This window comes from Acomys russatus, unplaced genomic scaffold (assembly GCF_903995435.1).
Source record: "Acomys russatus unplaced genomic scaffold, mAcoRus1.1, whole genome shotgun sequence".
NCBI classification, from domain to species: Eukaryota; Metazoa; Chordata; class Mammalia; order Rodentia; family Muridae; genus Acomys; species Acomys russatus.
In genome coordinates, this window is record NW_026131780.1 from 14,638 (window position 1) to 42,218 (window position 27,581).

Consider the following 27,581-nt stretch of genomic DNA (forward strand, 5'->3'; position numbering starts at 1 on the left):
CAGCGCAGCAGACACTGATGCACCATCTACCCCTCGAAGCCTTTACTCAGGAGAGATCTGGACTGTATGGAAACTCTGAAGCACAGCACATGAATCCATCTCATCCAAGTATTTCAGCATCAGCACTTATGGCATTGAGAATCAGGTGAGGCTTTGCTATAGAGGACCATTCAGTACATTGTCCAATGTCTTCTATGAGCTGACGGTACTCCTGAAGTCTCCCTTGTATAAGTCAGGAGCATTACAAGAAAAAAGTCCCCAGGAAAGATGATGTTTCCTGCAGGGCAAAAACCTGCTCCCCTTTGAAAACCACTGCATTACAGTGATGACATTATCTTGAAGAGGTATAATGGACAATAGATGGTCAGCATTCTGATGCTTGGGAGAGTAGGAGAGCAACTCAGACTGCCAGCTCAAAGGGGAACCCTTACTAAAAATGGGTGCTGCCTACTAAGAGGCAGCAGACACCAAAACAGTGACCTGTGTGTGGCACTGTGTCCCCAGCAGGAAGAATACCTTGAAAAAGAAAAGGCACCAAAAGAATCACATTGTCAATTTCCCAGTGTACATCGTGCTTCTGGTCCCCGAGCTCTGCAGGCTAGATTTTCCAGCTGTAGCAAAAGTGTTTGTGATGATTAATGTTGATTGTCAGTGTGACATGGTCTAGAATCATCTAGAGACAAACCTCTCGGCATAACAGTGAGAGTGTCTAGATTGGGTTGTGGTGAGAAGACTCGCCTTAACCACGGGCCTCAACATTTCATGGGCTGGGGCTTCAGATTGAATAAAAAAAGGAAAGTGATCTGACACCAGTGTTCATCATTCTTTGCTTCCTCATCATGTTCGAGATGTGACCACTTGCCTCTTAGTCCTGCCACAATGCCTGCTCTCATAATAACGGACTGTACTTTCAAACTATGAGCCAGAATAAGTTCTTCCTTCCCCGCCCCTTCTCCCTTCATGCCCCAATTTATTGCTAGCATGTGTTTGATCACAGCAGAGAGAGGAAGAACTAATATAGTCCCGTTGAATGGTGAGCTATGGCTGCCACCTGGACACTGCAGCTTCCTTGTCATCACACACAAGGAGGCATGAAGAGCAACCTCATCCTAGTGGGGTCACTGGACAGTGAGAGGATGTCATTCAGTTGTGGTACAACAGGTACAGAGGAATATATGTGGCTTTTCATCCCAGAACCAACTGACCCTGGCAATGGCCAAGGGTAGCCTCCTCACCCTAGGAGAATTATGGCCACCAGGGACTCATTTTAATTCTTCAAGGGTGGTGATTTTTGTCACACCAACAGGAAGTAGCAAGATGAACAAAGGTGAAAGGGGATGAGTGGAACTGAGATTCAGGAGCTGGGGAGGAGGGTACCTAGAGCCGACTGTAGTCAGAGAGAAGTGGAATGCAGCACCAAAGACTACAGCTCTGTCTGGGAATCTTTTCTCTTCAGTTTCCCCCAGGAAAAGTTGAATCCTGAGAGATGGGATTACTAGACACATGTGGGCAGTGAATGTACATGGAGCATTTCAACTACCAGTGGCAGCCTTGAAGACATACAGCTAGATGGGAGCCACCAAAGGCAATGCTTTCAGGACCCACCTCATCTTTTGACATGAAGCCCTGCTCTTCCCAGGGAGTTTCTAGTCTAAAACTGAGCACAGTACAGACCCTAATATGTCTCCAGTGCAGGACTCATGACTGACTAGTCTGCCCATCAGAGTTCCTTGCAGAGCTGTTAAGGGCTTTTTCAGCTCCCTACCCCTCTATGTTCCCTTCAAGAGAATAGGGTACCATATCCTAGCTTCCCCTGCCTTACTCTACTCATTCCTAATCTATTCCTTATAGGCATACTCCCCTTGTAACCCTCTAACTTGCCTGTCTCTTCTCATGTGCTTCTTAGAGCAACTGACACAGTAGTATGGCCACCCGACTCAGAGATAGATCTAAAGAAATCCTGTAGTGTATGTTGGACCCTGCAATAAGAATACAGCACATTGCTTATCCTGCTCAACATGTCCAGGTCCTAGTGTCACCTGCTCAGCCCAAGGTAGCTAGCAATGATGTGTTACTGTCCTCAAACAAAAGGGAATCTTGAGGAAGAGGCACAGCTACTATCTGGACCTGAATCCTTCTGTTCCTGATGCTAAGACTCTTCCCACTCATTTGTCCTTGGTAGTAAGATGTCTAGAGCAGACAGTCCCAGAGCTGCCAAGTGTCACTCATTTAAAAGACTCTCAGGAACAAGAGATGTGAAAAGCTCACATTGGTTAAAGGACATAACCATTTCAGTGGCCTCTTTATGAACTTACGCTCATTCCCTAAATCACAAAAAATGCTGTCAGAAGGAAAGTGTAAACCCAGTAAATCTTTATTATCTGATTCAACTCAGTATATTTACACATACATTTTCTAGAAGTTACTGTGTTAAGAAGTATTTAGTAGTTGCATCACTTCTTGGTCTCTCAGCTAACATAAACTATAACATAAAAATATATTCATTTCCAGGCTTTATTTTCTTACAAGCACGTTAATCTTGAAGATTAGTCTTGATCTATATGTTATCTATCTTACCATCAAGGTACATGTGAAAGTAGCTGATATTTGAAATGTCTTACCCTTAATAGACCCTGAAGAAGATTTCATATTGTTTATCTCACCTCAGGAAGCTTCCAGTAAGTCTTCTCAGACATGCACAGAACATCATGAAATAAATTTCACATACCATGGGCAACAGAGATAGAATTAATTTGAAATGTTGGTGCTCACATCCACTCTCTGCCATGCCCAAGAACATACTGAGCATGCCTCTTTGTGTGTGTGTGTGTGTGTGTGTGTGTGTGTGTGTGTGTGTGTGTGTGTGTGTGTGTCTGAATACCCTGGCTCTCAGGCTACTATCTTATTAGGATCAACATTGACCTAGCCTTGGTCACAGTGTCAGTCCAGACTCTATCCAACCTACATTGGTGATATGGATTTGACCCTTAATATCCTGGTATTGAAAACATTTCCCATATTTTCTGCCTCTTCTTTTTGTCCTCTAATTCCCTACTGCTTGGCTTAGCTTTGCAATTTATTTACCCGAATGCCTACATCCAACATGAAATGCACTTATCCCTCAGCTTTCAATGTCATGAACTTTCTTTGACATCCCACTAGTACTGCCACCCCTTATCCCTCCCACCTCTGTTTGATGGTATCTCTAAATGGTCCTCATGCCTTTTCACTGCTTACTGGTGCCCATCATTTCAATGCCCTAGAAATTTGTTGGTTAGGGTTGTTTTTAGTTGACAGCCCAAAGTCATCCATGAACACGAATGCTCATCACAGTTTTCCCTGAGATCATTGGCTATTTTCAACAGATCTTTCACTTGGGTCTCCCGCTCTTGACCAGTTTCTTTGTTATTAAAAGCACAAACTCGCCCCTTGCACTTGTTAAGTATTCTTCTAAGGGCTTTGTTATTTGTGTGGTTAGTATATTCATGAAGGGTCCCATCCCCTAGATCTTCCTTCCGTGTAAACAGAACAATCATATGTCTTTCAATTTTTCCCTCAAAAATGGCCTCCAGTTGCTGCACTGCTGCTTCATCTTCCTGGGTGAACCTTCCCAACTGGAGCACCAGGACAAAAATCTTCATGCCTTCTTCACAGAGAGACAAACAGCTGTTGACCTCCCCCTTTAATCTGGAAGGATCCATTTGAATACCAGGCAACTGGGAAAATGATGGAGTGTCTACAACCACGATATCCTGCCAGTCAACTGTCGTCCTGTCGCTCTGGCTTCTACTGGTGACTGGCTGAGCGCTGAGCTGAGAGCGGAAGGCATGTTTCCCCAGGATAGTGTTCCCAGTTGCACTCTTTCCAGTTCCACTCCTTCCCAAAAGGATGATGTTTAAGAGTTCTGTTGCAGAGGAAATTGGGAAAGACTCATGACTGTGCAATAATGCAGAACTCATCTTTCCAAGTTGTTCAGAGCACTAATTTCATCATTAAGATCACAAGACATCACTGAGCAGGCCCACCCCACACATGAGACTGGCTTCCCAGTTCATGTGACCTATGAACTCAACAGAGAGACTTGGACAATGCTCTGCCCAGTGCTCATCTATGGAAATAGCATAGCTCCTATCTCTGAATCTACTCTGCTTTTTTCTCCAGGACCTCTTCTTAATCCCTGGTACCTATAAGCACAATGGCTTTATCTTTACCCCTATCTTTTCTGAGTCTAATCTACTCATTTCATTTCTACCTTTTCTTCCTACTGTGACTAAGTCCCCCTATGGCCAACTTCTGATAACTATAATGTCTTTGAAGTATTTGAAAAATCTACTCTTTATAATTGGATTTTCAGGAAAAAACAATTACATACTCTATGAATGGGTTACTAGCTGTGTTGGTTGCCTCATACCAAAGTTCACTATAAGCATGATGAGCCTCGCTGCATCTTTCCCTAATGAGCCAAAGGAATTTCCTGGTTAAAATACACAATAGCACTGTTCTTTGTGGGTTTGGTGATGGAAAAGAAGGCTCCCTATAAATGGTGTTTGCAGGTGCATAGATCTGATTATATTTACTCTTTTGGGTACTCCTGATGCCTTTATGACACTTAACTATGTCTCTTCCCAGTGGCCCTCTAGCATGAATTCCTCGTCAAGTCCCTGATGTCTGCCTCAAACCAAAGAGAAGAAAATCCATCTTGTTCTACATTTCAGGAACAACTGGTGGGCTACTTGTGCTGAACCAAGTCTCATAGTTTTGTTTAAAGGCTGAAACAGATAAATGATGTGAACCAATATATGCATGTACAAGTGCACATGCGCACACGCACACAGGTGCACTTATACACCAGCACTCATGTCATACGTCACAATGCCTACTTCTGTACTTAGAAAGACTCAGTTATCAAACCTCTCTGAGATCTGATCCAACCTTCCTGCAATTTGAAGTCTTGGTTCCATCAAGAGGTATGCTCAGCAGCAGTCCTATTTCTTTCCTTAAAGTTGCCAGTCTACTCCCTGGGGTGCCTCCCCTATCTTCCCAGCCATCTAAACCCTACCTATTCTTTAAAACCTGTTTCAAATTGAGTTTCTCCATATGCTCTCCTCTTCTCATTTCCCTTTCACTTCTCTAGGTGGTTCCCCAGAACCTGGCCCTCCTTGGGGACTGTGGAAGGGCAATAAACAGTGACACCCTTTAGGGTACTGATCTTCCTGCGTGAGAACATCTGACTCAGAATAGAAAAGATGAGTAGAAATGAGAAAGATATCAGATGAGGTCAATAAAGCAGGAAGCCTGAGATAGTGGGCAGTCCTTTCTCAAGATGCAGGAGCTGGGATCACCTCATCAAGTGCCACATGGTAGCCATCTACCACAAGAATTCAGGCTCTCCGGCCTTATCCTGCCTTTGCTCCTAACTCTCTTGCTCTATTTGCTTCTTTTACTTTCTTAGTGCATGTGTGCTTAAATGCACATGTATGGGCAGGTATGCATATGTATGTATGGTATTCATGTAGAGGCCAGAGGACAACCTCAGCTGTCATTCCTCAGCTGCAGTCTAAGTTGGTTTTGGGGACAGAGTCTTTCATTAGCCTAAAACTTGCTAAATAGGTAAGGATGTCTGGCAAACAAGTCCCAGAGATCCACCTGTCTCCAGCACCAGAGTGCAGCAACCACCAAAAAGTGCTTAGCTTTTTGAAATGGGATCTAGTGATCAAACCCAGGTCTTGATGTTTATAAGGTAAACTAGTCATCTTCCAAATCCTACTTACACTTCCTTATAGTTTCCCATCTCCAAAGCAATGAGGAATAAACAACCCAGAGAAAGGTCTGGGTAAACAGACATGAAAGGCAAACTGTCCTCACTGAGCTGAACGCAGAGTCCCATCAACAGCAGACTGGGAAATCAAGAAGACTAGGAAAGGCTTCCATGCAGGAGAGGTGGGATAGGGTAACGGAGGAATTAAAAACTGGCTTTGAGAGTGTACATTAAAAACTCAACTTAGAACAATTTGAAGGCGAGATCATAGTATGCAGCTGCTGGTTGGTTTAGAGACAGGGACTCATATGACTCAGGCTGCACTTGAACTCACTGTTCAGTCAAGAACTTGAACTTTTGGTCCTTCTGACTCTACTTCCCAAGGGTTGGGGCTACAGACATACACCACCATGCCTAGTTGTTCACACACTGAGGATCAACCCTAGTGTATACTGGGTAAGCACTGCACTTAGCTACAGACCTAGCCTGGATATTTTTTCACCCTCTCCACATCCTTCAGGAAGCAATAAGTATAGATCATGATTTATATCACAAGCACTGAATACAAAACCGTTTTCTATGCCCAGCCATACCTCTTTCTCGTAAGATGCAAGGCTTGTTTTCTTTGGCCTGCACCATCCTCTCTACTTGGTCCAGGAGTTTGTACACCTGGCTCTGCCCCTCTTCCACAGATGCCTGGTAGTTGAAAGCTGTGTATCTATCTTCAAATTTCCGGATCAAATTTTTGAGAGCATGGTTTTTCTCTATGAATGTATCTAGATCCTGATCCTCAAGATCTTCTTTTCTGTTAAAGAGAATAATTGTGAACTTTGTGAATTTTTCTCCAAAAATACGTTTGATGATATCAAACACATCATCATCACTCTTTATGGAAGAGCCCAGTGGTGTCACCAGCAAGAAGGCATGGGGACCTGGAAAGATGTGTGTCTTCGCAACAGACTCATAAAACTTCCAAGAATAGATGTCTGGAGAATCAATGATCAGAACTTTCTTCCCATTCCAGATCCTGCTGGAGGAGGTAAAGGTCTGGGTGACCTGCTGCTGCTCACTGTATTGAGTCTTAAACACCCGCTTCCCCAGGATTCTGTTTCCTGCTGCACTTTTCCCAGCACCACGCTTCCCCATAAGGAGGACCCTCAGCTCTGGCATCTCTACATCCTGATCCGGTCCTGTGATCGGAGACTGCCTCTTCTTTGGACCTGTGAGACAAGAAAGATTAAAAATAGATTTAGTGTCTCCTCATGCAGTTGAGTACAGATGTGAACAGTTCTAGAAGACTGCATCCCTTTCTAATCTCAGGTGGAACCCAGCTATCCATGTAGAAACCATGGGAAGGAGCAATGAACTAGGAGAGATATGGGAAGCCCAGGATTTTCCAGGAGAATGACTATGTTGAATTGAGATTCCTTTGGGTCTTATCCTTCAAAGGTAAGTATTATAGCATGAGGTCATTTAAGGCAAGGGCTGTGACAATCTCACTATAATATGCCCTTTACTCTTTTTTTAATATGCCCTTTACTCTCACATAATAAAATACTCAGTTGTTGGTTTGGGATTTTTAAACATGTATGAAACTCAAAATCATGTTGAGTGGAAGAAACCACATACAAACCTTACATTCTGTATGACCTAATTATCTTAAGTTCAGAATAGGACGAATTAATCTACTTTCATAAGAGTCTGAGGAGTGGTTGTCTCTGGGAGGATGCTGTAAGAATTGTTGTTCCTCACAGAGGAGAAAATATTATTTTTGTATTATTTTCTAGTTAACAAAAATAAGTGTATTTACTGTTGCATTATTTACAATCGAATAATTAGCCTAGAACCCCGATAGGTAAATGAAGAAAATGTGATATGGGGTCCAGGAGATGGCTCTGTTGCTAAAGGACTTGCCTTGTAATCATGAGGATTCTAGTTCAATGCCCAGAACCCACGACAAAACTGAAAATCCAAGCATGGTGGGATGCAAATGTCATCCCAGCACAGCAGTGCAGAGACAGGTGGATCCATCCCAGCACAGCAGGTGCTGAGACAGGTGGATCCCTAGGGTACTTTGGCCAGATAGTCTAATCTACAGGTTCCAGGCCAGAAAGAGATCCTGTCTCAATCAAAACGTGTGTGGTGCCTAAGGTGGTACACAAGGTTGTCTTCTGGCTTGAACATTTGCACATATACACAAACACGTTCACGCTTATCTGCACACATCCATGCACACATATACAAATGAGAACACTCACTCACAAATGTGATGTATATACACACATATATATACACATATATAGTAAGGTTAGTATATAATATACGTATATACATTACAGTCTAATTTGGCTGTAAAGAAGAATAAAATTATGTTTGGGTAGAAATGATGATGATGATGATGATAATAATAATAATAATAATAATAATGTTTTGCTATGTCCCTTTGGACATATTGTTTCCTTCTGACTTTCAGAGCACACAAGGGTAAAAAGATGACACTTGGACAGGCTCTGGTAACTTAACAGGAACAAATTAGCTAAGGAGGGTTCATGGGAAAGGAAAACTTGAGTTAGGCTTTGAATCCTACTCCTCCATACTTTCTCCTTGCCTTCACACCCTGCGCATAGGACAGTAGCAGCACTTCCAGACCATGACCATATGCAACATGTCTGATGCAAACTGAGTCAACAGTTTCAAAATGTCCCTCTACTGACTGCAAGGATGGCAGAGGCATCTCTCTGACCGTACCACCCCGAGGACAAAACACTCTAAACTTTCTTGGCCCTACAATTACTCCTGCTACTTACTAAACCCAGCCCAAAGTGAGCCTGATTTCCTCAGAGCAGCCAAAAGCAAGCCATGCCCCACTGAGAGTCCCCTCCTGCCATGGTCTAAGGTGCCTTCACTGATTTTGCTTACTCACATGCATGTCCTGAGGGTTTATACTAAAAGGCATGGGCTGAATTTTCACTCCCAAGGCCTGTAAACTCAGTACACTGATAACACACCTTCATTCCATGGTTCTTATGAAAGAATTGCCTTCCATGTCCACTAGTGTGCCTGCCATGATACTACAAAGTATACACATGACTTATGTATAAGTTTACATACTTTGAGGACTAAAGTACATGTACGGTGTTTCCTAGCACACAATGTCACCTTCCATTACTATTATTATTGTTAGCATACCTGCCTCTAGGTTCCTTAGCAACCTCTGACATCATCACAGCCTGCCACCAGCTGTGTGTTAGGGGCCCGGGATATAAAAGGACAAACCCATCTCATATCTCTCTCTCTCTCTCTCTCTCTCTCTCTCTCTCTCTCTCTTTCTCTGTCTCTCTCTGTCCCCTACCCTGGGAAGTTCCTCCCATCATCTCTCTCTCTCTTCTCCCTTTGTACTATAAATATTATACCATATTTGTTGTGTGGTGCATACTTAATATTTAATAATTATCACTAAACTTTATAAATTACTTGTTTGTGTTCTTCAAGAGGAAAGGACCTTGTTGGTGAGATTCACTGGGAGATTTCCAGTTCTTACACAGAGCTGACCCAGAAATAAGCCAAAATGCATCTGTGACTTCATATGCCTGTGCGTCCTCACTTCAGGCTTCTATTTACCATTGTGCAGTGATCTGTGTTGCTGTGTAGGACACACAACTAATGGAAGACAATACAAAGATGCTATAAGCTGGTGCCATCCATGAGGAGTGTTTCTTGGTCCCCATCAGGAATTCTAGACTCATGACGAGGAAAAAGAAATTGAGTTAGGGAGAAAGCCTTGGAAAGCAAGGATGGCTCTATAGAACCACAGAGGAGGCCAGGGACACCCGCAGTGTCCAGCACCTTGACTGCCACTGCTGCACTGACTCACACGTGTCAGGAGCCCTCTGGGAACAGGTATGGATACCCACATAGAACAGGTCTCCATGTTCCTGATTTGATAGATTTCTACTTTACTTTAGCTGGGCGATGCATTAGAAGAACATAGATATGAGTCTAAATGTTTAGATGATCAACTTACCACACAGATGGTCTCCTTCTTCATATGCCGCTCTATTCCCACAACCCTAGAAAATAAAGGGAATAACAAATGGAGATACAGCTGGAGACAGAATAGCTGCTGATTAGGAAGTGGTCACAGGAAGGTCACTGTCCTCCATTTCCTCTGTACACCTGTCCAACATTCAGTCTCACTGATGCTGTTGGACAGGTTCCCAGAGATGGAGGCATTTCCAACACCCCATTATTCCCTTGTTGCTCCCCGGGATGGGGATGGAGCCTTTGACATGGCGTTAAATGACTTACCTCACCAGGTGTGGAAAATCAAACACATGATTAACATGAAATTATAACTTTCAGTCTTACAAATGGGATACTCTTAGAAACTCATTTATAGCCTTTTCCCTGTTGATGCCCATGCCAACCAGGTAACCTGCCTCTGCCTCCCTACGTGTTCTCACCCAACATTTTTAATTCATTTGCTTCTCTCTCCCCCATTGTTTCAATGTAAATATGCTATGCATAACATAAAAATTAATAATCTTCCACATCCAACTCATAGAAAAAGGACAGCCATTAGTACTTACATATCCTTCTATATCTCCCTGTGTTTACACAAATATGTACAAACATCCATGCACACAGGAGAGACTCGCTGGGCTTCTTTGTTCTTAAACCTGCATGGTATCATAAAACTCACAACTGCACAAGTTAATACAGCTGGAGCTACTCCATTCATTTTAGTAGGTGAAATTGATTGTCTTTGCATTTTTTCTTGTTTTGCTACTACAAAAGATGCTGTGGTAAGAATATTTTACAGGTGTGTGTGTGTGTGTGTGTGTGTGTGTGTGTGTGTGTGTGTGCGCGCGTGTAATTTTCCTTTGGATTCCTGAAATTCTTAATATTTTAAAGATTTACTTACCATTTTTTATTTTACATGTCTGAGTGCTTTGCCTACACATATGTATGCAAACTATGTCTGTATTGTGACTGTGGAATCAAAAAGAGGGTAACAGATCTCCTGGAACTGGAGTTACACATGGTTGCAGGTGCCAGATACTGAACTCAGGTCCTATGCAAGAGCAACAAATTCTTAACCACTGAGACATCTCTGTAGCCCCTTGACAGCCTTAATAGTTATAATTTCTCTAACTTTCATATATCTTAATAATAACTACCAACCCTCATAATTCTCAGTAATAACCACCAACCCTCATAATTCTCAGTAATAACCACCAACCCTCATGCATCTCAATAATAACTACTATCACTCTTACATCTCAATAATAGCTACTGAACATCTATTTAGTAACAACTTTTTAAGCATCTCAATCTCCACAGCGAATTCCAGATGTATCTTATGGCATCTGTCTTACACAAGACATGACAGTGTGGTTAACAAAATAAGTACTTTCTATGCTCACAGGCTTTGTAGGGAGGCAGCTATTGTAACTAGATCCCCAGGAACCCCTTGGCCTGGAGGTGACTGATGTAAGCAGTACTTTGAGGGCAGAGAATTGAGCAGCCAAACTGGGATGAGATTCAGGAGGCAAAGGAGGAGGGGGTGGGGTTGTTGGAGTGAGTGACACTGAGATGGATGGATCCAAACAGAAAAGTTGATGCAGGGTGGGGAGGGAAGACAGCACTGTGCAGAAAGTAATGCAGGCACACAGTGCCAGAGTGGACACGAGCATAACCCGAGATCAGGGGTAAAGCCAACGAGGCCATCCATAGGAAGCAGGACACAGGGCAAGCCAACAAGGCCAGCCATAGGAAGCGAGGTACAGGGCAAGCCAACAAGGCCAGCCATAGGAAGCAGGGCACAGGGCAAGCCAACAAGGCCAGCCATAGGAAACGGGATACAGGGCAAGTGACCAAGCTGAGTCCAGACCTATGCTTAATCTTAAGATCAGTGAGCAGTTGTTGAGCATTTAAAGCAAGGTTTTCTTGCAGGAAGCTCACTATGAGCCCCTTCTCTTTGCTGGCAACCCTATGCCACATTTTACTCACGGAAGAGACAGATTGTCCTACTGCAAGGCACACACCAGAGTAGAAGGCAAGACATCATGAACCTGTTTCCTCATCTGTAAAACACTTTTACATGGACTTCATGTGGAAGTCTGGCATTTAGTAAGTGCTCACTAAACACTGATTTCTATCTTACTTCCATCCTGCTAAGGCTTATTGGTCATCAGTGCTGTGGCACCTCTCTGACCAGATCTTTCCAGAGCTCACCTTCTGCCTGACTTTGCACAATCCACTGAACTGGCATTCTCCTGCTCACCCAATATGGTACGGACCTGGATTCTATGCATAAATCACTCAACTGGGTGTCAGCTCTTCCCAGGAAGTCTGCATTTCTATAACTGCCTTGGTTGCAAATCCACTTTCCTCCCATGGAAAAGAATGAAATGAGACCAACAGCTGGTTACTGCATGTGAAATGGAAGAAAAGGTGCACAAGTGAATGAGGTGAAAATTGTCACAAGGTTAAAATGGTACAGGAAAGAAAGACTGCTGACCTGGGCCAGATGGTAGTTGAAGGAACAGATATAGGCAGATTCCAGAAGTGTTGATGTCAGGAGACCTTCAACAATTCCTCAGACATCAGTTAGCAATAGTTTCAGAACTAAGGCTCTGTGGGGGAGCCACACAATCATTGGCTGAGTGGAGGGGAAGGTAGAACCCTACAAGAGTTAAGAGGTGGTGACAAGTTTGGGCAAGGATGAGTCGGTGTGAGAGTCCTGCAGTAGAGGAACTGGACCTGGCAGAAGAGAGCTGAGCAGAGGCTACTGCTGGGAAACCAAAGACAACAGATGGTCCTCAGGGGCGGAAAGGTGAGGGGTCTTCAGGAGAATGTGTAGGAATGAAGGAGGGGCCAGTGAGGTCTGTGAACACCAACTCCAGAGGCTAGAAGAGGGCTTGGCAACCTTTAGAACATCCAGGAAGAGAGATGGAGAAAGCAAGATAGGATGTTTTGTTTGTTTGTTTGTTTTTTTTGGGTTTTTTGGAGTGTTTGTTTTTTGAGACAGAGTTTTTCTGTGTAGCCTTGGATATCCTGGCCTCACTTTGTAGACCAGGCTGGCCTGGAACTCGCAGCAGTCTGCCTGCCTCTGCCTCCTGCTGCTGGGATTAAAGGCTTGGGCCACCATGCCCGGTGACAGGGTGGTTTTTGTTGTTGTTGTTGTTGTTTTGTTTTTTAATTGAAGTCAGAAGAGAGAGAGAGAGCATGCAGTGTCCAGTGTGTTCAGTGACACACTGGTTCAGATGGACCACATGAGACAAGGACCACGTGAGACAGGGATTTTGTTTCCCATTAAGTTTCCAGTTAAGTTCGAAGTCCACAGGCTGACATTCAGGCAGGTTGATGCTTTGGAGCAGTGGCTTCTGAACCTCCTGATGTTACAACCCTTTAATATAGTTCCTCATGCTGTGGTGACCTCCACCATAAAATTATTTTCATTGCTACTTCATAACTGTAATTTTGCTACTCTTATGAACTGTAGTGTAAATATCTGATATGCGATCTGTGTGAAAGGGTCGTTCAACCCCCAAAGGAGTCAGGACCCAAAGGTTGAGAAACACTGCTCTGGAAACGCTGCCTAAAAAGGAAATCTCCTCACCTTCTTCTCTTCCTCTTCCTCTCTCTTGCTCTCTTACCCTCCTATTCTCTCTCTCTCTCTCTCTCTCTCTCTCTCTCTCTCTCTCTAAATATATATATATATATATATATATATGAGATGCCTATCCCCCTTTCCTCCTCTCTCACGATTCTACAATAAACTTTTCCATATCTTATCTGTTGTCTGGAATCTTGTTTTTCATATTTAACACTTATTTCTAAGCAAAACACCTCTGTAACCACATAAGATAGTCTATTGATTTAGGGTTATCTTCCTCCTACAAGTCCTACCTGGATTTCACTGCCATCCATCCTCCAGGGCACAAAATATGGCTGAATGCTTTCCGCTATCAATCCTTCAATCACATTCAGAAGCCAGAGCACTTGCAGCTTCTTCTGCTCCTTGTCTGCCTTGTTGTTAAAGGTGCAATATCGATTCCCAACATTTTGAAGCAATTCCTTAAGAGGCATCTTACTTTTGATGTAGTCCTGCAGCGAATCTTCACCCAGCTCATCTTCCTGAGTGAAGACCACAATCATGTGTCTGTAGGCATTAGGGCCAAACTTATTCTGGATGCCCTCAATGGTCTCCCTGTCCTCTTCTGTATAGTGGCCAATGGGAGTGACGAAGAGCAGCGCATGGAGACCATCAGCTGAGAGCTCCAAGCACTGCTGCAGGCTCTGCTGCCTAAACTCGGTACAAGCCAACGAGGAGAAAAAATCTGGGGTATCGATGACCATGACCTGCTTCCCTCTCACCGACACACTCCCAGTCTGGCACCTGTTGGTTACCATGTGATAACTGAACTTGGACTTGAACACGGCTTTGCCCAGAATGGTGTTTCCTGTGGCGCTTTTGCCTGCGCCATGTTTCCCGAGGAGGAGGAGCCGCAGTGTGGACGTTCCCTGGCTCTGCTTGAAATTATCCTCCTGGCCTTGGCTGTTGCTGTCAAGACAAGAGCAGCTCATCAGTGCTCCATCCACACCAAGTGGAGAGGGGACAACAGGAAAGATGTCCTCCTTGCTCCCTGAAAATTTAAGCTGCTGGGTTGGGAGGCAGCTCTGCAATTAAGCCTTGCTTCACTAATGTGAGGCCATTGGTAGTGCGTGCTTGTAATCACAGTGAGAACAAGTGGTGGAGACAGGCAGTCACCCTGAGCTCACTAGCCAGCTAGCCTAGCCAACAGTAGGAATTGAACCAAGGGTTTCATGGCCTCTAGGCAAACCAAACCTCATCTCCAGCCCATGCGGTCCTGACTATAAAGTTGGATATTAATTCTAGAGGACCCAGTGTACTCAGAAAATACCAAGGAGGAGCACAAAATCTCCAGACATGGCCATTGCTAGACGTCTATTTGCTTCATATAATTCCGAAAGCTGAGATGACATGTTAAGACTTTGGGAGATAGTGGGATGAAATGAGTATATTCTGTATGTAATCCAAATGCAAGCTCTAGGCCTGGGGTACGTAGACTGATGTCATCTGCTGGAAGTATATTGCAGAGTATCAGGAGAGTGATTCTTTATAAACATGAGGTTGTAGGGCTGGAGAGATGGCTCTGTGGCTAAGAGCACTTACTGCTCTTGCAGAGGATCTGGCTTCAGTTCTCAGCACCCACATGGTGGCTCACAACCATCTGTGACTCCACTTCTAGAGGATCTAATTCCCCCTTTTGGACCCAGCAGGCAAGGCATGCATGTGGTACACAAACATACATGTAGGCAGAACACCTGTACACAAGCTTTTAGGTAAACAAATCTCTCTTTTTCCCAAGACAGGGTTTCTCTGTGTAGTCTTGGTTGTCTGGGACTTTATTTGAAGACCAGGCTGGCCTCAAACTCACAGAGATCCACCTGCCTTTCCCTCCCAGAGTGCTGGGATTACAGGCATGTATCACCATGCCCGTTTTTTTTTTTAATCATTGTGTATACAGTGCTCTGCCCGCAGGACAGAAGAGGGCACCAGATGGTTATGAGCCACTATGTGGTTGCTGGGAATTGAACTCAGGACCTCTGGAAGAGCAGACAGTGCTTGTAATGACTGCATCCTCTCCCCAGCCTGTAAACAAATCTTTAAGTGGGTTTGTACCCCTTTTTGCCTCTTATGCATCCACCTTGTCCATTCTCCATTTTATCACAGTAAAACACAATATAAAGGCCTGCCAGGCACGGACTCCTTGACCTTGGATTTCCCAGCCTTGGATGTTTGGTGACATGAGTACATAATGCACTAAGACAATCTACCAGGCCAACAAATAGATGGACAACCAGCCCTCCATCCTCATAGAAGTGTTACATATCTGATTAGAAGGGTGATCTGGTTCCATGAAGCAGTACCTCCAATGCCCTCAGTACAACTGCACCAACGACTCTGTGACCTCAGAGGGAGTCCCATGAAACCAGTTGACAGAACAAAGGAAGATTCAGGTTTTGGGACATGGTTCTGTACTACATGTAGGCACCAGAAGCAAAGGAAAGCTACCACACTGTGGCCCAATCTTAGGCATTTATCGATGACATTGTTGGAAGAATATACTCTCCATGGGCAGAATTTTGTGCAGCGCTCCTTGTTCACTTCACTAGAAGAAGAAATGGTCAGATCTGCCGCTACTGCCAACCCGTGGGCTCCAGCCAACACTTTGGCTGGGTGGTGTGGATTTGAAAACAGGAAATCAGTGCTAATTTGGTCTGAAAGAGTTGTCTGGAAGGACCTGAGGGAAGAAAAAAGAACTTCTGGGGGCATATCAAAAACTGACCTCGGTAAAGGAAGATCTTGATCATCAAATAGATAGGATAACCCATTCTTGTTCGTAGCAGTCAGCCTCTACCCCATTCACCCAAACATCAGTCAATGAATTCATGCCCAAAGTAACAGGGATAGTGATTACACATGTGCCTGGAAGGATGATGGTTACAGTGCCACCTCTCCATAGCCAAGAGTCACAGGTCAGAAACCTACAGGTAGAAATCAAGCGGGGATGATACCATTCAGCATCAGCAAAATGTTTGCTGCCAGGTCCCAAGACCTTACACTCTGCTGGCACAGAGGCCTTGGATACTGAGAGCAGTTTCCACCAGGAGAAAATTGCTACCCTGTGCTGGCAGTTAAGATTGTCCATAAGTCCCTCTCTGTTCCCAGGGTGCAGCCAGAAGACACCATGAGTTCATCCATTGGGAGAAGGCTCTGTGATTCAGGAATTCATCCTGTGTCAAGTGTCAAGTGGTCCCAGAGAAAGGAGGTTAGAGAGGTCCCCAGAGCCCAGAGGTGAAGAAGTTTAGTCCTAGCCAGTGGGTCAGTTATGGTAAGAAAGGGGCTGACAGATGAGGGTTAGTTTGAATTAAATGTAAAGTCAAGGCTTCCTTCAACACATGGCTAACTGGATCTTTCTGTGCGACATCTGGCAAATGTTAGAAGAGAGAATGGACAACACAGGCATTGCCGTTTGCTTCTCCAGCTGACTCCTTCATGGGAACCCAACTCCTGAGACATCCCCCTGCTGGACTCGAACCTCGCCACCTGCCATACTTCTGTTCTCTTCCTCCTCCTGGGTTATGAAGCCCTCCCCCACAGTCCTCCTGGCCGGAAGCCGTTCCATATACTTTCTTAGGAAGCATACTTTACATCCCAGCTGGTCCTGTTTGGAGTGGCATGGTCTCTGCCAGGAGAAAACCATTCCAGGGCTCTGGAAATCAAATCCAACACAGGGCAGGCTGCCTTCCATGGTCCAAGCTTATCACTTCCCCCCAATAGACGAGGAGAGAGAGAAGAGGCAGGCACATACACACATGTAGGTGCACACACACACACACACACACACACACACACACACCTGAAACATACCTTGGTCTTTCCCCCTGGCCTGTTGATGTCTTACATCTGGACTCCACCTGGCTTCCAGCTGCTGCGTGATAGGATAAAGTGGCCATCTCTAGCCTTAGGCCAGTGGAACTGATCCTAAAAAGAGCCAGGAGCCACACAAGGATTCACCAGGTCCCTCGGAGCCCAGCCTCCCTGTCAGGAGGATTTCAAAGTGTTTCTGGGGGGGGGGGGAAGAGATTTCTGGAAGCATATCTTATGTCAGTAGAGTCTGCGAAGGAGCTCTGAACACAGGATGAATACGAAAGAGGCTTAGGGAGGGGCCAGTGTGAACACACAGGCACAGCTTTTCTGGAGCTGCCTCTGGGGGGCCACCGTGTGGCAGAAGGCCATGGAAGCACAGATGTTCTTCACAGGGCTACAGACTGAGACTGATAACACAAAGGCCATAGTGTGTTTCAGTTGTGAACATCACACAAATCTAGAGGCATGGGAGAAGGGGAAATCTCAACTAAATGGTTGCCCGTAACAGACTGGCCTGTGGCCATGTCTGAGAGATATTTTCTTAATTGCTAATTGAGATCAGAGGGCCTAGTCCATAGTGGCCTGTGCCATCTCTGGGCAGGTAGGCCTGAGCTGGAAACGAATGTGGCTGGGCAAGCCAGAGATAAGCAGCATTTCTTCATGGTCTCTCCTTTTCGTTACTGACTCCAGGCTCTTGCCCTGGCTTCTGTCCTATGGATTATAACTTGTAAATCCTTTTACTTCCCATATTGCTTTTGGGAGTGATGTTTATCACAGCAACAGAAAAGCAAATGAGAACAGGTCTACTCTCTGCAATTACCAGTATCAGAAGTTTTGGATGAAGCCAGTTTGGGGGTAAATCCCAGCAGATTTTCCTCTTGGCTCATCCTCACTGCTACCTCACTCAGACTGTGCTGTTCCAAAGATGTAGGTAAAACTCTAAAGACACCGTTTACTTTCTTCCAGAATTCAACACTCCTTCGTAGATGAGTTAAAGCTTTCCCCCAGCTTTCCGCATCTGATCAAAGAAAAAGTGGATTGGTAAGACACAAGCCACAGAAGGAAAATTAGAGAGACTTATAAACAACAATAAGAAAAACACTCAGACAGAGGAATTTAGAAAAGCCTTAGAAAGGCTTGTCTAAAACAGAAGCTATTAGAAGATTGCTTTTTAGTTCCTACTGAAACAAGACCATACTTTTACCCCCAATGCAATACATTTTCTGTCTTCCGTTTTGGAGTTAGGAGGACCTTTATATGTTTGGTTTAATTCAGCAGTTGTTTTTAAAATCCAGTGTATCTTAGCAGGTGTGATATTTGCCTCATTTAAAAATTTTTAAATCAATATATTATTATTTAATGTATTTTGGGGAGATGTTGCATTCCCCTTCTGTTTTATGACCCTCTTTTAAAAATTATTCTTAGATCTTCTCATAATTCTATGACCTATAGGATTATAAGGTATATCTGTAACATGTTCCATGTTATAACGTCTCAAAAATTTGTTGTATTCCAATGGATATCCATGCTGAAGCAACATCAGCCCCAATTTGCAAAGGCATCTCCAAGACAGTCGCCATCTCTAATAAATGTATAACCATAGAATCATGCTATCCAAAACTTAGGGCAAACACCCACTGGAATTCTGAATATGAACGAATAGTATGGTGAATATGTTTCAGGTCTCTAACCTCTGTAAAATGGAACATACATGCCCATTGTATGACCTTCTTTCAAGGCAACACCAAATAAAATCTGCATTTATATTTTATCATATAAACCTTCATCTAGTAATTGAACCTTGGTAATACACATACAATATCCAGTCTGACCATGTTGGCCTATAGCTAGCTTTTCTACCCAGCATCCTAATGGGCTACCATTCTGCAATTTTTTCAAGTCAGTTGCCAAAAAACATTTTGCCCTAGGAAAGCTATAATCTGCCAAAAGAACACCCCCCAATCCCAGAATTAGGTTTGGGACAGGATTTTGTTTTTATCTTTCCATAAGAATAAAACTAGGGAATCTGGATAAACAAAGAATCGGAAGACAACTGAACAAGTGCAACATGGCAAGAAAAAATGGATCGCTCTATACTGCACCATCCCTGCATGCCTGGGATGAAGTCTACTTAGTCAGGGTGAATGATATCTTTGATATGTTCTTGGATTTGGTTTGCAAGTATTTTATTGAGATATTTTGCATCAATGTTCATAAGAGAAATTGGTCTGAAATTTGCTTTGTTGGGTCTTTCTGTGGTTTAGGTATCAAGGTGACTCTTCTTTGAAGATCTGATGGAATTTTGTACTAAAACTATCTGGCTTTGGGCTTTTGGTATAACTCTAAACAAGCAAGTGAAAGACTTGTATGGAAAAAACTTCAAGTCTCCGAAGAAAGAAATTGAAGAAGATATTAGAAGAAGGAAAGATCTCCCACGGTTGTGGGTCAGAAGGATCAATATAGTAAAAATGGCCCTCTTACCAAAAGCAATCTACGGACTCAGTGCAACACCTATCGAAATCCTTACACAATTATTTATAGACCTTGAAAGGTCAGTTCTCAACTTCATATGGAAAAAATTTAAAACTCATAATACCTAAAACAACATGTACAATAAAATATCTCCATCCCTGATCTCAGGCAACAATAATAAATTTCAGTATGGTACTGGCATAGAAATAGGCTAGTTAGCAATGGATCTAATAAAAAACCCAGAGTTAAACCCACACACTTATGGACACTTGATTTTTAACAAAGAAGCCAAATCCACACAATAAAAATATATAGCATCTTCAGCAAATGGTGCTGGTCTAACTAGATATCTACATGTAGAAAAATGCAAATAGATCCATACTCATCACCCTGCACAAAACTAAAGTCAAAGTGGATTAAAAATCTCTACATAAAACCACACATACTAAATCTGTTGGGAGAAAAATTAGGAAGAGCCTTAAATTCACTGGTACGGGAGACAATTTCCTGAACAGAACACCAGTAGCCCAGGCTCTAATTAATAAATGGGACCTCATGAAACTGAAAAGCTTCTGAAGGCAAAGAACACTGTCAACAGGACAGAACAACAGCCTACAGACTGGGAGATGATCTTCACCAATCCTACATCTGACACATGGCTACTATCCAAAATATATAAAGAACTCAGGAAATTAAACAACCAAACCAAATAATCCAATTGAAAAATGGGGTACAGAGCTTAAAAAAAAAAAAAAAAAAGAATTCTCAACAGAGCAATATCGAATGGCTGAGAAATACTTAAAGAAATGCTCAACGTCCTTAGCCATCATGGAAATGCAAATCAAAATGACTCTGAGATTCCATCTTACACCTACCAGAATGGCTAAGATCAAAAAGTCAAGTGACAGAACATGCTGGCAGGGATGTGGAGAAAGAAGAACACTCCTCCACTGCTGAGTGCAAATGTGTACAAGCACTTTGGAAAACAATCTGGCCCTTTCTCAGAAAACTAGGAATAGTTCTACCTTAAGATCCAGCTATACCACTCCTGAGCATATATCGGAAAGATGCTCCACTGTACAACAAAAAAGAAGTAGGTCATCTGGATGAGACCTGATAGGCAGTGGTCATATGGTGGGGGAGGGAATCCCCTTCTGCCAGAGATCTAGGGGAGGGGAATAGGGTAGAAGAGCGAGGGAGGGTAGGAACAGGAAGATACAAGCAAGGGGATAACAATCAGGATGTAATCTGAATACATTACTACAAATTAAAATTTTAAAAAGGAAAAAGTACAGATCATCAAAAGAAAATGTCCTAAGAAAAAGAATAAATTGACCAAATGTACTGCCCACTTATATCTTATCTCTTCTGCCGTCTACGGACGTAAATGGAAAATGGTCTTTATATGGTCCTCATTTGATTAAAAATTAAAGCTGGCTTTGTGGTTGGAGCATGACTCTCTCCTTCTCTAAACCCATGTATGCTTTTTAAAGGAAAATCCATAATCTCTGTCTCATATCAGAAAAGCCACCTGGTATGGGACAGAGGAAAACAAAAAATAAGGGACTATTCTATTGCCATTGATCTCATAATCTTTTGGTTTTTATTCAACTCTTTAAAATTTAATGTACAAATATTATCTCAAAAACATACTATTATATATATATATATATAAACTTTCTGTCATGATACTAGTAGTCACACAGAATAATAATCCTAGAGATAAGCTTAATCTAGCTTCCTGTATGTTTTCAGGCTTGATTCTGAGGTATGTAACTAGGAAAAAAGTTTGTGTACCTTGGATGTACTTAATAATCTGTAGTCCTCAAAATTTTCAGACATCTGCTGGATCCAGTGCTTAAAATGTTTAACTTCTCTACAGTAAACCATGATCATTTCTAACAATAACCTTTGAAGTCTCCAAGAAGGTGATTGGGCCCTGAATTATGAATCCACCTAGATTGTGCCCCATGCCTTTTCTGCCATCAGGTTCTGTGCAAACAGAGGACACATTCAGCTCGACTGCTGTGTTCTACTTAGCCAAGATTGCCACTAAGTTGACAGACACCACCCAAAAATTAGCTTCCGACTACAAGCTGCTCAGGAGTTTCAAATTGTGGAGTTCATAGGAGACAGGTGTGAACATTTTAGAGAACTTTGACCTCCAAAGTACTTAATCCTAAGACTGCCAAATGCAACCAAGCTGGACATTATGGAAAGGCTGGCAAAACATTTCATTATTGTAAATAGTTTTACTGTACTAGAGTTAAAATTGTTACCTTTTATTTAGACAAAGGGGGGGGGATGTAGAGTATTTGCTCATACTCTGAACCCCTGCATTGTGTTGTTTACTGGAAAAACCTATTTTTAGTTGTGGTGTGGCTCAACCCTATCACACACCTTTAATCAAAGAGCTTTCTGCTTGATTGTTGTGAACAGGATTAGATAAAATTAACACTAGGTCAAGAGGCATAACAAGCAACCAGTTGAGGGAATAAACATAGAAAAAAAGTACGGAAAGTAAAAAACAGTCAGGAGGAGGGCTAGAGAGACACACAGGGGGTAGGAGGGAGGGACATTCATTTTGAGGATTTTTTTGGAGATGGCATGGAGAAGGAGGCTTTTGTTTTTCCTTTTAGGCTGTGAGCTGAGGAGGATGGTCAGTTGGGCTTTTTCTGCCTCTCTGAGCTAGCAGGCTTTTACCCTAGCATATGGCTCCTGAGTCTTCATTGGTAAAACTGAATGATTGAGATTTAGTTAAAACCAACAAGCTGGCCATATTTACAGTATGTGGAAAGACAATCCTCTTCCCAAAGGAATTCCTATGGCATCAAGGACAGATGGTTTCAGGAGGGTGGCTTTCAAACCCTTAGAAGAGTGGGAGTTAGGAAATTTGCTCTTCCAGTGTTCCTTCTTTGCACATTTAAAACATTTTCCTTTTGTTTTAAGGGCCATAGCAAAGGCCTGAGCAAGGGAAGTGGCCATATGAGAAGCCGTCCCAATATGCTGGGTGGCAACTATATATTTATCATAATGTTCATTTTTTTAAACCCTGACATGCCATCTGGCATTTTGAAGTTGTGCCTTCCCTAATTATGCTTTTAAGGAGGATTTATCTAGCATAAGATCAGGGATTTTGCAATCTAGGCTAATTTTTGTTCTAAGAACAAAGTCAGAGAAGAGATCCCCAGATTCTGACAGAGGAAGAGAAGCAACCATTGCCTGTCTTGAGATGCAGAAGCAGGGTTATTTGATCCCTGGCCTGAAGGACATAAAGACATACATGATCAAAGTGCCTCAGAGGTTGCATAGCATTTTGTCCTCCTTTGGAGAGATTACCTTGTCTGAAAAGCTCATCTAAGCCTCTAGGGATGTTTTGTTGATTTTGATTTTCAGTTGTTGATCTGTTGGAGGCATTCAGCTCTATATAAAGCTCCCACTGAAAGAACAGCGAGCTAAACAGGGAGGACCAACAGATGTCAAGCCAGTTCTACGGTGTGTTAAGGGAGGTGGGAAGGCTCAAGAGAATAGATTTGGTCCAAGAGAAATGAATACCACCATCTCATATGGTTTGTTTAAGCTCTTTTAGTTCATTGGCCCTGTAGGGATACCAGTCTAGGGCCCAAGAGCAAGTGGGTTGAATATTAACAGGTAAAGAAGAGGCATTATTTTCATTATGGGCAAGTTTTAAGGAATCTCTAATCTTGCATAATTGTTGGGTGGTAGCTTGTGAGGGACCAGAAATTGTGGAGATTTCAAGATTTTATGAGTGTTATTAATGGATGAGGCTGGTGGGGCATAAGGGGGCAGTGGGGAGTAAAGAGGGGTGGGTGTGGGGAGGCCGGATATCACTGTATTCAATGGCTCAATCAAGGGCAACAAAGTCTGCCACAAGGTGGTCTTTGGGGCTCTCCTCATCAGAGTAATTGCTGGTAGTAAGAGGTTCTGTCCTTAATTTCATTCTGGGAGGGACCCATGCATTGCTGGACACCCACAAAGTGAGATGAGGTGAGGTAATGTCCCTTCTTGGATTTCTTGATTTTGGGTAAGGTAAGCCACTCAGGTCCATCCAAGGGGCTATTTGAAGGACCTCCTCCCAGAAAGTAATTGCTTCCTTCTGGGAGAATGTAACCTCCTGCAGCTTGAAGAGGCCCTGGGCCACTAATTTGAAACTACTGGTTAGAAGTGGAATTTCACATGACAGAAAAGGCTGGAAGCAATTGCTCAGTCAAAGGGGAGAACACTGCTATAACTTCAGGAATTTCAGGGATTCCACAAAAACTGGCACAAGCCTGCCCGCATATTTAAGGAAACCAGTGATTGCTCTAATGGCTTTTAACTAGTCCTTGCATTACTGGGATATTTCTGAGAGATTTAAAGAGGTGACTTTTTGCTGATGCCTGAATGATTGTTGGGGTTCAACCAGAGGACTAAGGGCCAGGGAGTAGTCCCAGCCAAAAGATGTCAAAAACCCCTTCACCATTGTGGCTCACGTCAAAAGTAAAGGAGGAAAGAAGAACCAGCTGAGTCTCAGGTCTGGATGGCAGGGCAAACGCCAATGTCCCTTGGAGAGGTGTACTGACCCTCTTCTGTGCATTCTAAGGGTCCCCGTTCATGATCCAGATGTGGGTCTCCTGAGTGCAGTTGGCCTTTGGGTACCAGCAGTCTCAGGATGCAGAGGAGCTGGGGAGCAGGATCTCAGGCTGAAGGTGAATATGGCAGGTATGAATATCCTGGGCAGGTATGAACATCCTCGGCAGGTATGAACAGCCCCGAGATTCTTCAGAGGATAGCTCATTTACTGGAGTACCAGGGCTAGCTTGGATAGCTCAGGTCAGAGGGGAGAAGAGGACAAAACAACAAGAGAGGAACTCACCTAATTTGTATTTGCAGATGACTGAAGAAAGGCAAAGGGTAAAGATGCACCAGTTGAAACAATAGAGCATGTGGGAGGAAGTGCTGCAGGGGAGGCAGGGGCTTTCCAAGCACATCAGTTAGATTAGCCGACTGCAGGTCACACGATTTCTGAGAAGCTAGTTCTCTGGCAGGAAACAGAAGCTTAACTGACTCTAATATAACTTGGCCTTAGTCTCTATGGAGTTTAATAGGCCCAGGCCTGATTTGGGTAGGAAGCTGTTCCCTTCCTGTTGTGCTCACTGAGAGAAGTGTCTGTGTTAGGATACTGCCCCAATCTGCCTAGCATCCTATGATGTCATTGCCTACCTGCTACTTGGCATCCCTCTGACCAGGAGGATATAAAAGGAAGAACCCACCTCTCTCTCTGTGCCTCTCTGTCTCTCTCTGTCTCTCTCTGTCTCTCTGTCTGTTTCTCTGTCTCTCTCTCCATCTGTCTGTCTCTCTGTCTCTCTTCATCTCTGTCTGTCTCTTTCTCTGTGTGTGTGTCTCTCTCTGAGTCTCTGTCTCTGTCTCTGTCTCTCCCCCCCCCCAGTGGAGTGGTTTCCCCCACTTCCTTCTCTCTTAATGCTCGTATAATAAAATTCTCCATATCATATCTGTTGTGTGGTGCAGTTTTCATAGTTTCTATTTTATTGGTATTTAAAAATTGTGAACCTTGTACTGAGAAGGATCTTCTAGAATTACCTAACCCTGGGATCCTTTCTATGCAACTACTGCCCACAACAATTTGCCTTCTGTTTCAAACTTTACTTTCTTATACCTTTTTCTCACTCCAGAACTACCACCACAGCCACCGTTGCTGCCTTGGAGGAGGTCAGGGGCACAGTTGGTTACTTTGAAACATAGTCACCTTACAGCTGCCACAGGAGAGGACTAGCCTTGCCATCAGAATGTGATTCTAAGATAGGTAATTTTAAAATTAAAGTTTAAAAAATCACCCACATAGTACAGACTTTCTCCTTTGCATATGTCCTGCTGACTAGCCTAGCTTTATAGATTCCAAATTGCCAAGCATTCTGTTCCCTCCTCTTCCCTAGAGCAGGCCTGCTGGACTTGCAATGAATTAACATATACTGGGCTACCCTCTTGCTCTGCAGCATGGCCACAGTGCAGCCCTGCTGCTTTCTAGGACTGGACACCAGAGTGAGAGTGGCTCTGGGGGGGGGGCCTTGCTCTGCCAAACATCCCTCCTTGCCCCACCCACATCTCCACTCCAGCCTTGGGTGCTGGGAATTTTTGGGTAGCATTTTGGGATCCACAGCCATCTACATACTTGAGGTCCAGGTCTCTCTCACCTCATGAAAGAGACCCTTCTGCCATGCTGGTCACAGCATGCCTATCACCCCCTCCCACGCAGGCACAGTTGTGCTGGCTGTCGGTGTCCAGACAACAGGGAGCTGGGAGCCAGGACAGGGTCCGCAAGGAGGCAGGATCGCTTCCCCCAGGTGCTAAAGCACTGTGCAGCCACTAAGATTTCCAATCTTCCTGCTACAGGCTACTCAACACATAACAAGTTGCCATGTTGGTTTGGGGATATACTGGGTGGAGCTATTGTTTATTGCCATCTTAGCTGAGGGCAATCACGTGACTAGCCACCATGTTTGTTTTCGATATGCTTGCCATCTTTACTAAAGCTTCCCATCCCTGTTCAAATCCTTACTAAACTCCAAATATAGTTTCTGTCTTTTCAGACTTTTGCCACTTGATCTGCAATGGCACAATTGATTACAGAATTAGCTGTACCTATGTTTCCAAGCTTATATTTTTACCTGGTCCAATATGTTACTATTTCTAACATGTCTTAACTAATTCCTAGACAAATAAATAAATGCTGATCCTCCTGTCACCAGCTGTCCTGTTACTGACTTCACCTCCCCATTAGAAATAGTCCACTGACCACTTTCCAGGCCCCTCTGGAATGCCTTCTGGAAAATCTGAAATCCCTATGCTAAGCTTACACACCTCTGCAACCAAACTTGGACAGATGCAAAACAAGACCTTTTTAAAACACTGTTAGCAATCAGGTAAACTGGAAGGAAGCTCCCTATGTTCAATTCTTTCCTCTTCTTTGCTCTCCAAAAAGTTTCAAATATACACTAAAATAAACACGGGAGGAAGTTCCCATGTGTAAGCCTTTGCTGTTTGCTCTCCCAAGGGTTTCAAATATACACCTAAAAGGAATTTTCTCCCTAACCTACTTACTTTGTCTTCTGCCCACATATATGCTCCAGAATCCTGCCAGACTTCCTACATCCACGACATTGTGAAAGCAGCTGTTTACAGGAACTTCAGTACAACCTCAGAGGCTGTGCCAGCTGAACCTGCATTGCTCCTCCTAGCTGGCCCTCCACTGCCCCTACCAGCCACAGATGTTCTCAGCTCTGGACAGCAAATACAACAGCCTGCTCTTCCTGGAACTGGCCAACATTTCAGCCTTTTAAGCCCCTGCTGACACTCTGCTGTTAGCAGAAGCAGTCAAACACATAGTTTTTTTTTTTCATTCCCTTATCCATTTACAAAAGGCTGAAATGTTGTGCTTCCAAGCCAGAACAAGCAGCTCCAGGTTCTCCATGCACTCCTCTGTCCCTATCTGCTGCAGGACATGGCTGGCATACCCTGACCGCTCCCCTAAACTTTTCAGGACAGAATTTTTCTTTCCTCTTCACCATATAATCTGGAAATTTTGTTGCTCTTGCTTTTTTCCCTCTTTCTCTTTTCCCCCTTATATGGAACCCAAAAGATGCTTCCAATGAACCTACAACATATACTTACACAAAAACTATACAATGTCCTCATTTTGTTTTTAATTACAGGAAAAGAGAGGAATGCTAACATACTGCCCCAGTTTGCCTAACAACTGGTGACCTCATTGACTATCTACCACTGGGCGTCCCCCTGCCCAGGAGTATATAAGTATACAAAAAGACAAACCCACCGACCGAGCGCTCTCTCTCTCGCTCTCTCGCTCTC

General features: G+C 43.6%; 1 protein-coding gene across 1 annotated transcript; it reads right to left on the reverse strand.

Moving 5' to 3' along the window:
- Positions 1–3,251: 3,251 nt before the first annotated feature.
- Positions 3,252–24,434, reverse strand: LOC127186470 (GTPase IMAP family member 8-like). The gene is made up of 6 exons (XM_051142823.1): positions 24,278–24,434; positions 17,223–17,418; positions 13,673–14,327; positions 9,783–9,828; positions 6,352–6,978; positions 3,252–3,904 (listed from the first exon to the last, which is right to left on the reverse strand). Exons 2-6 carry the CDS (start codon positions 17,306–17,308, stop codon positions 3,252–3,254), a joined length of 2,067 nt encoding a protein of 688 aa, XP_050998780.1. The 5' UTR covers positions 17,309–17,418; positions 24,278–24,434.
- Between the last annotated feature and the right edge of the window lie 3,147 nt (positions 24,435–27,581).

What these genes read in the sequence shown, in the direction of transcription:
- LOC127186470 (XM_051142823.1), bottom strand. Translation starts at nt 17,308, where the DNA reads ATGGCCACTTTATCCTATCACGCAGCAGCTGGAAGCCAGGTGGAGTCC. An exon ending in TGGATGGCAGTGAAATCCAG is followed by an intron (nt 9,829 to 13,672) that starts GTAGGACTTGTA and finishes TTTATTTTCTAG; the next exon opens with GGTTGTGGGAATAGAGCGGC. An exon ending in AGAAGGAGACCATCTGTGTG is followed by an intron (nt 6,979 to 9,782) that starts GTAAGTTGATCA and finishes CTTGTCTCACAG; the next exon opens with GTCCAAAGAAGAGGCAGTCT.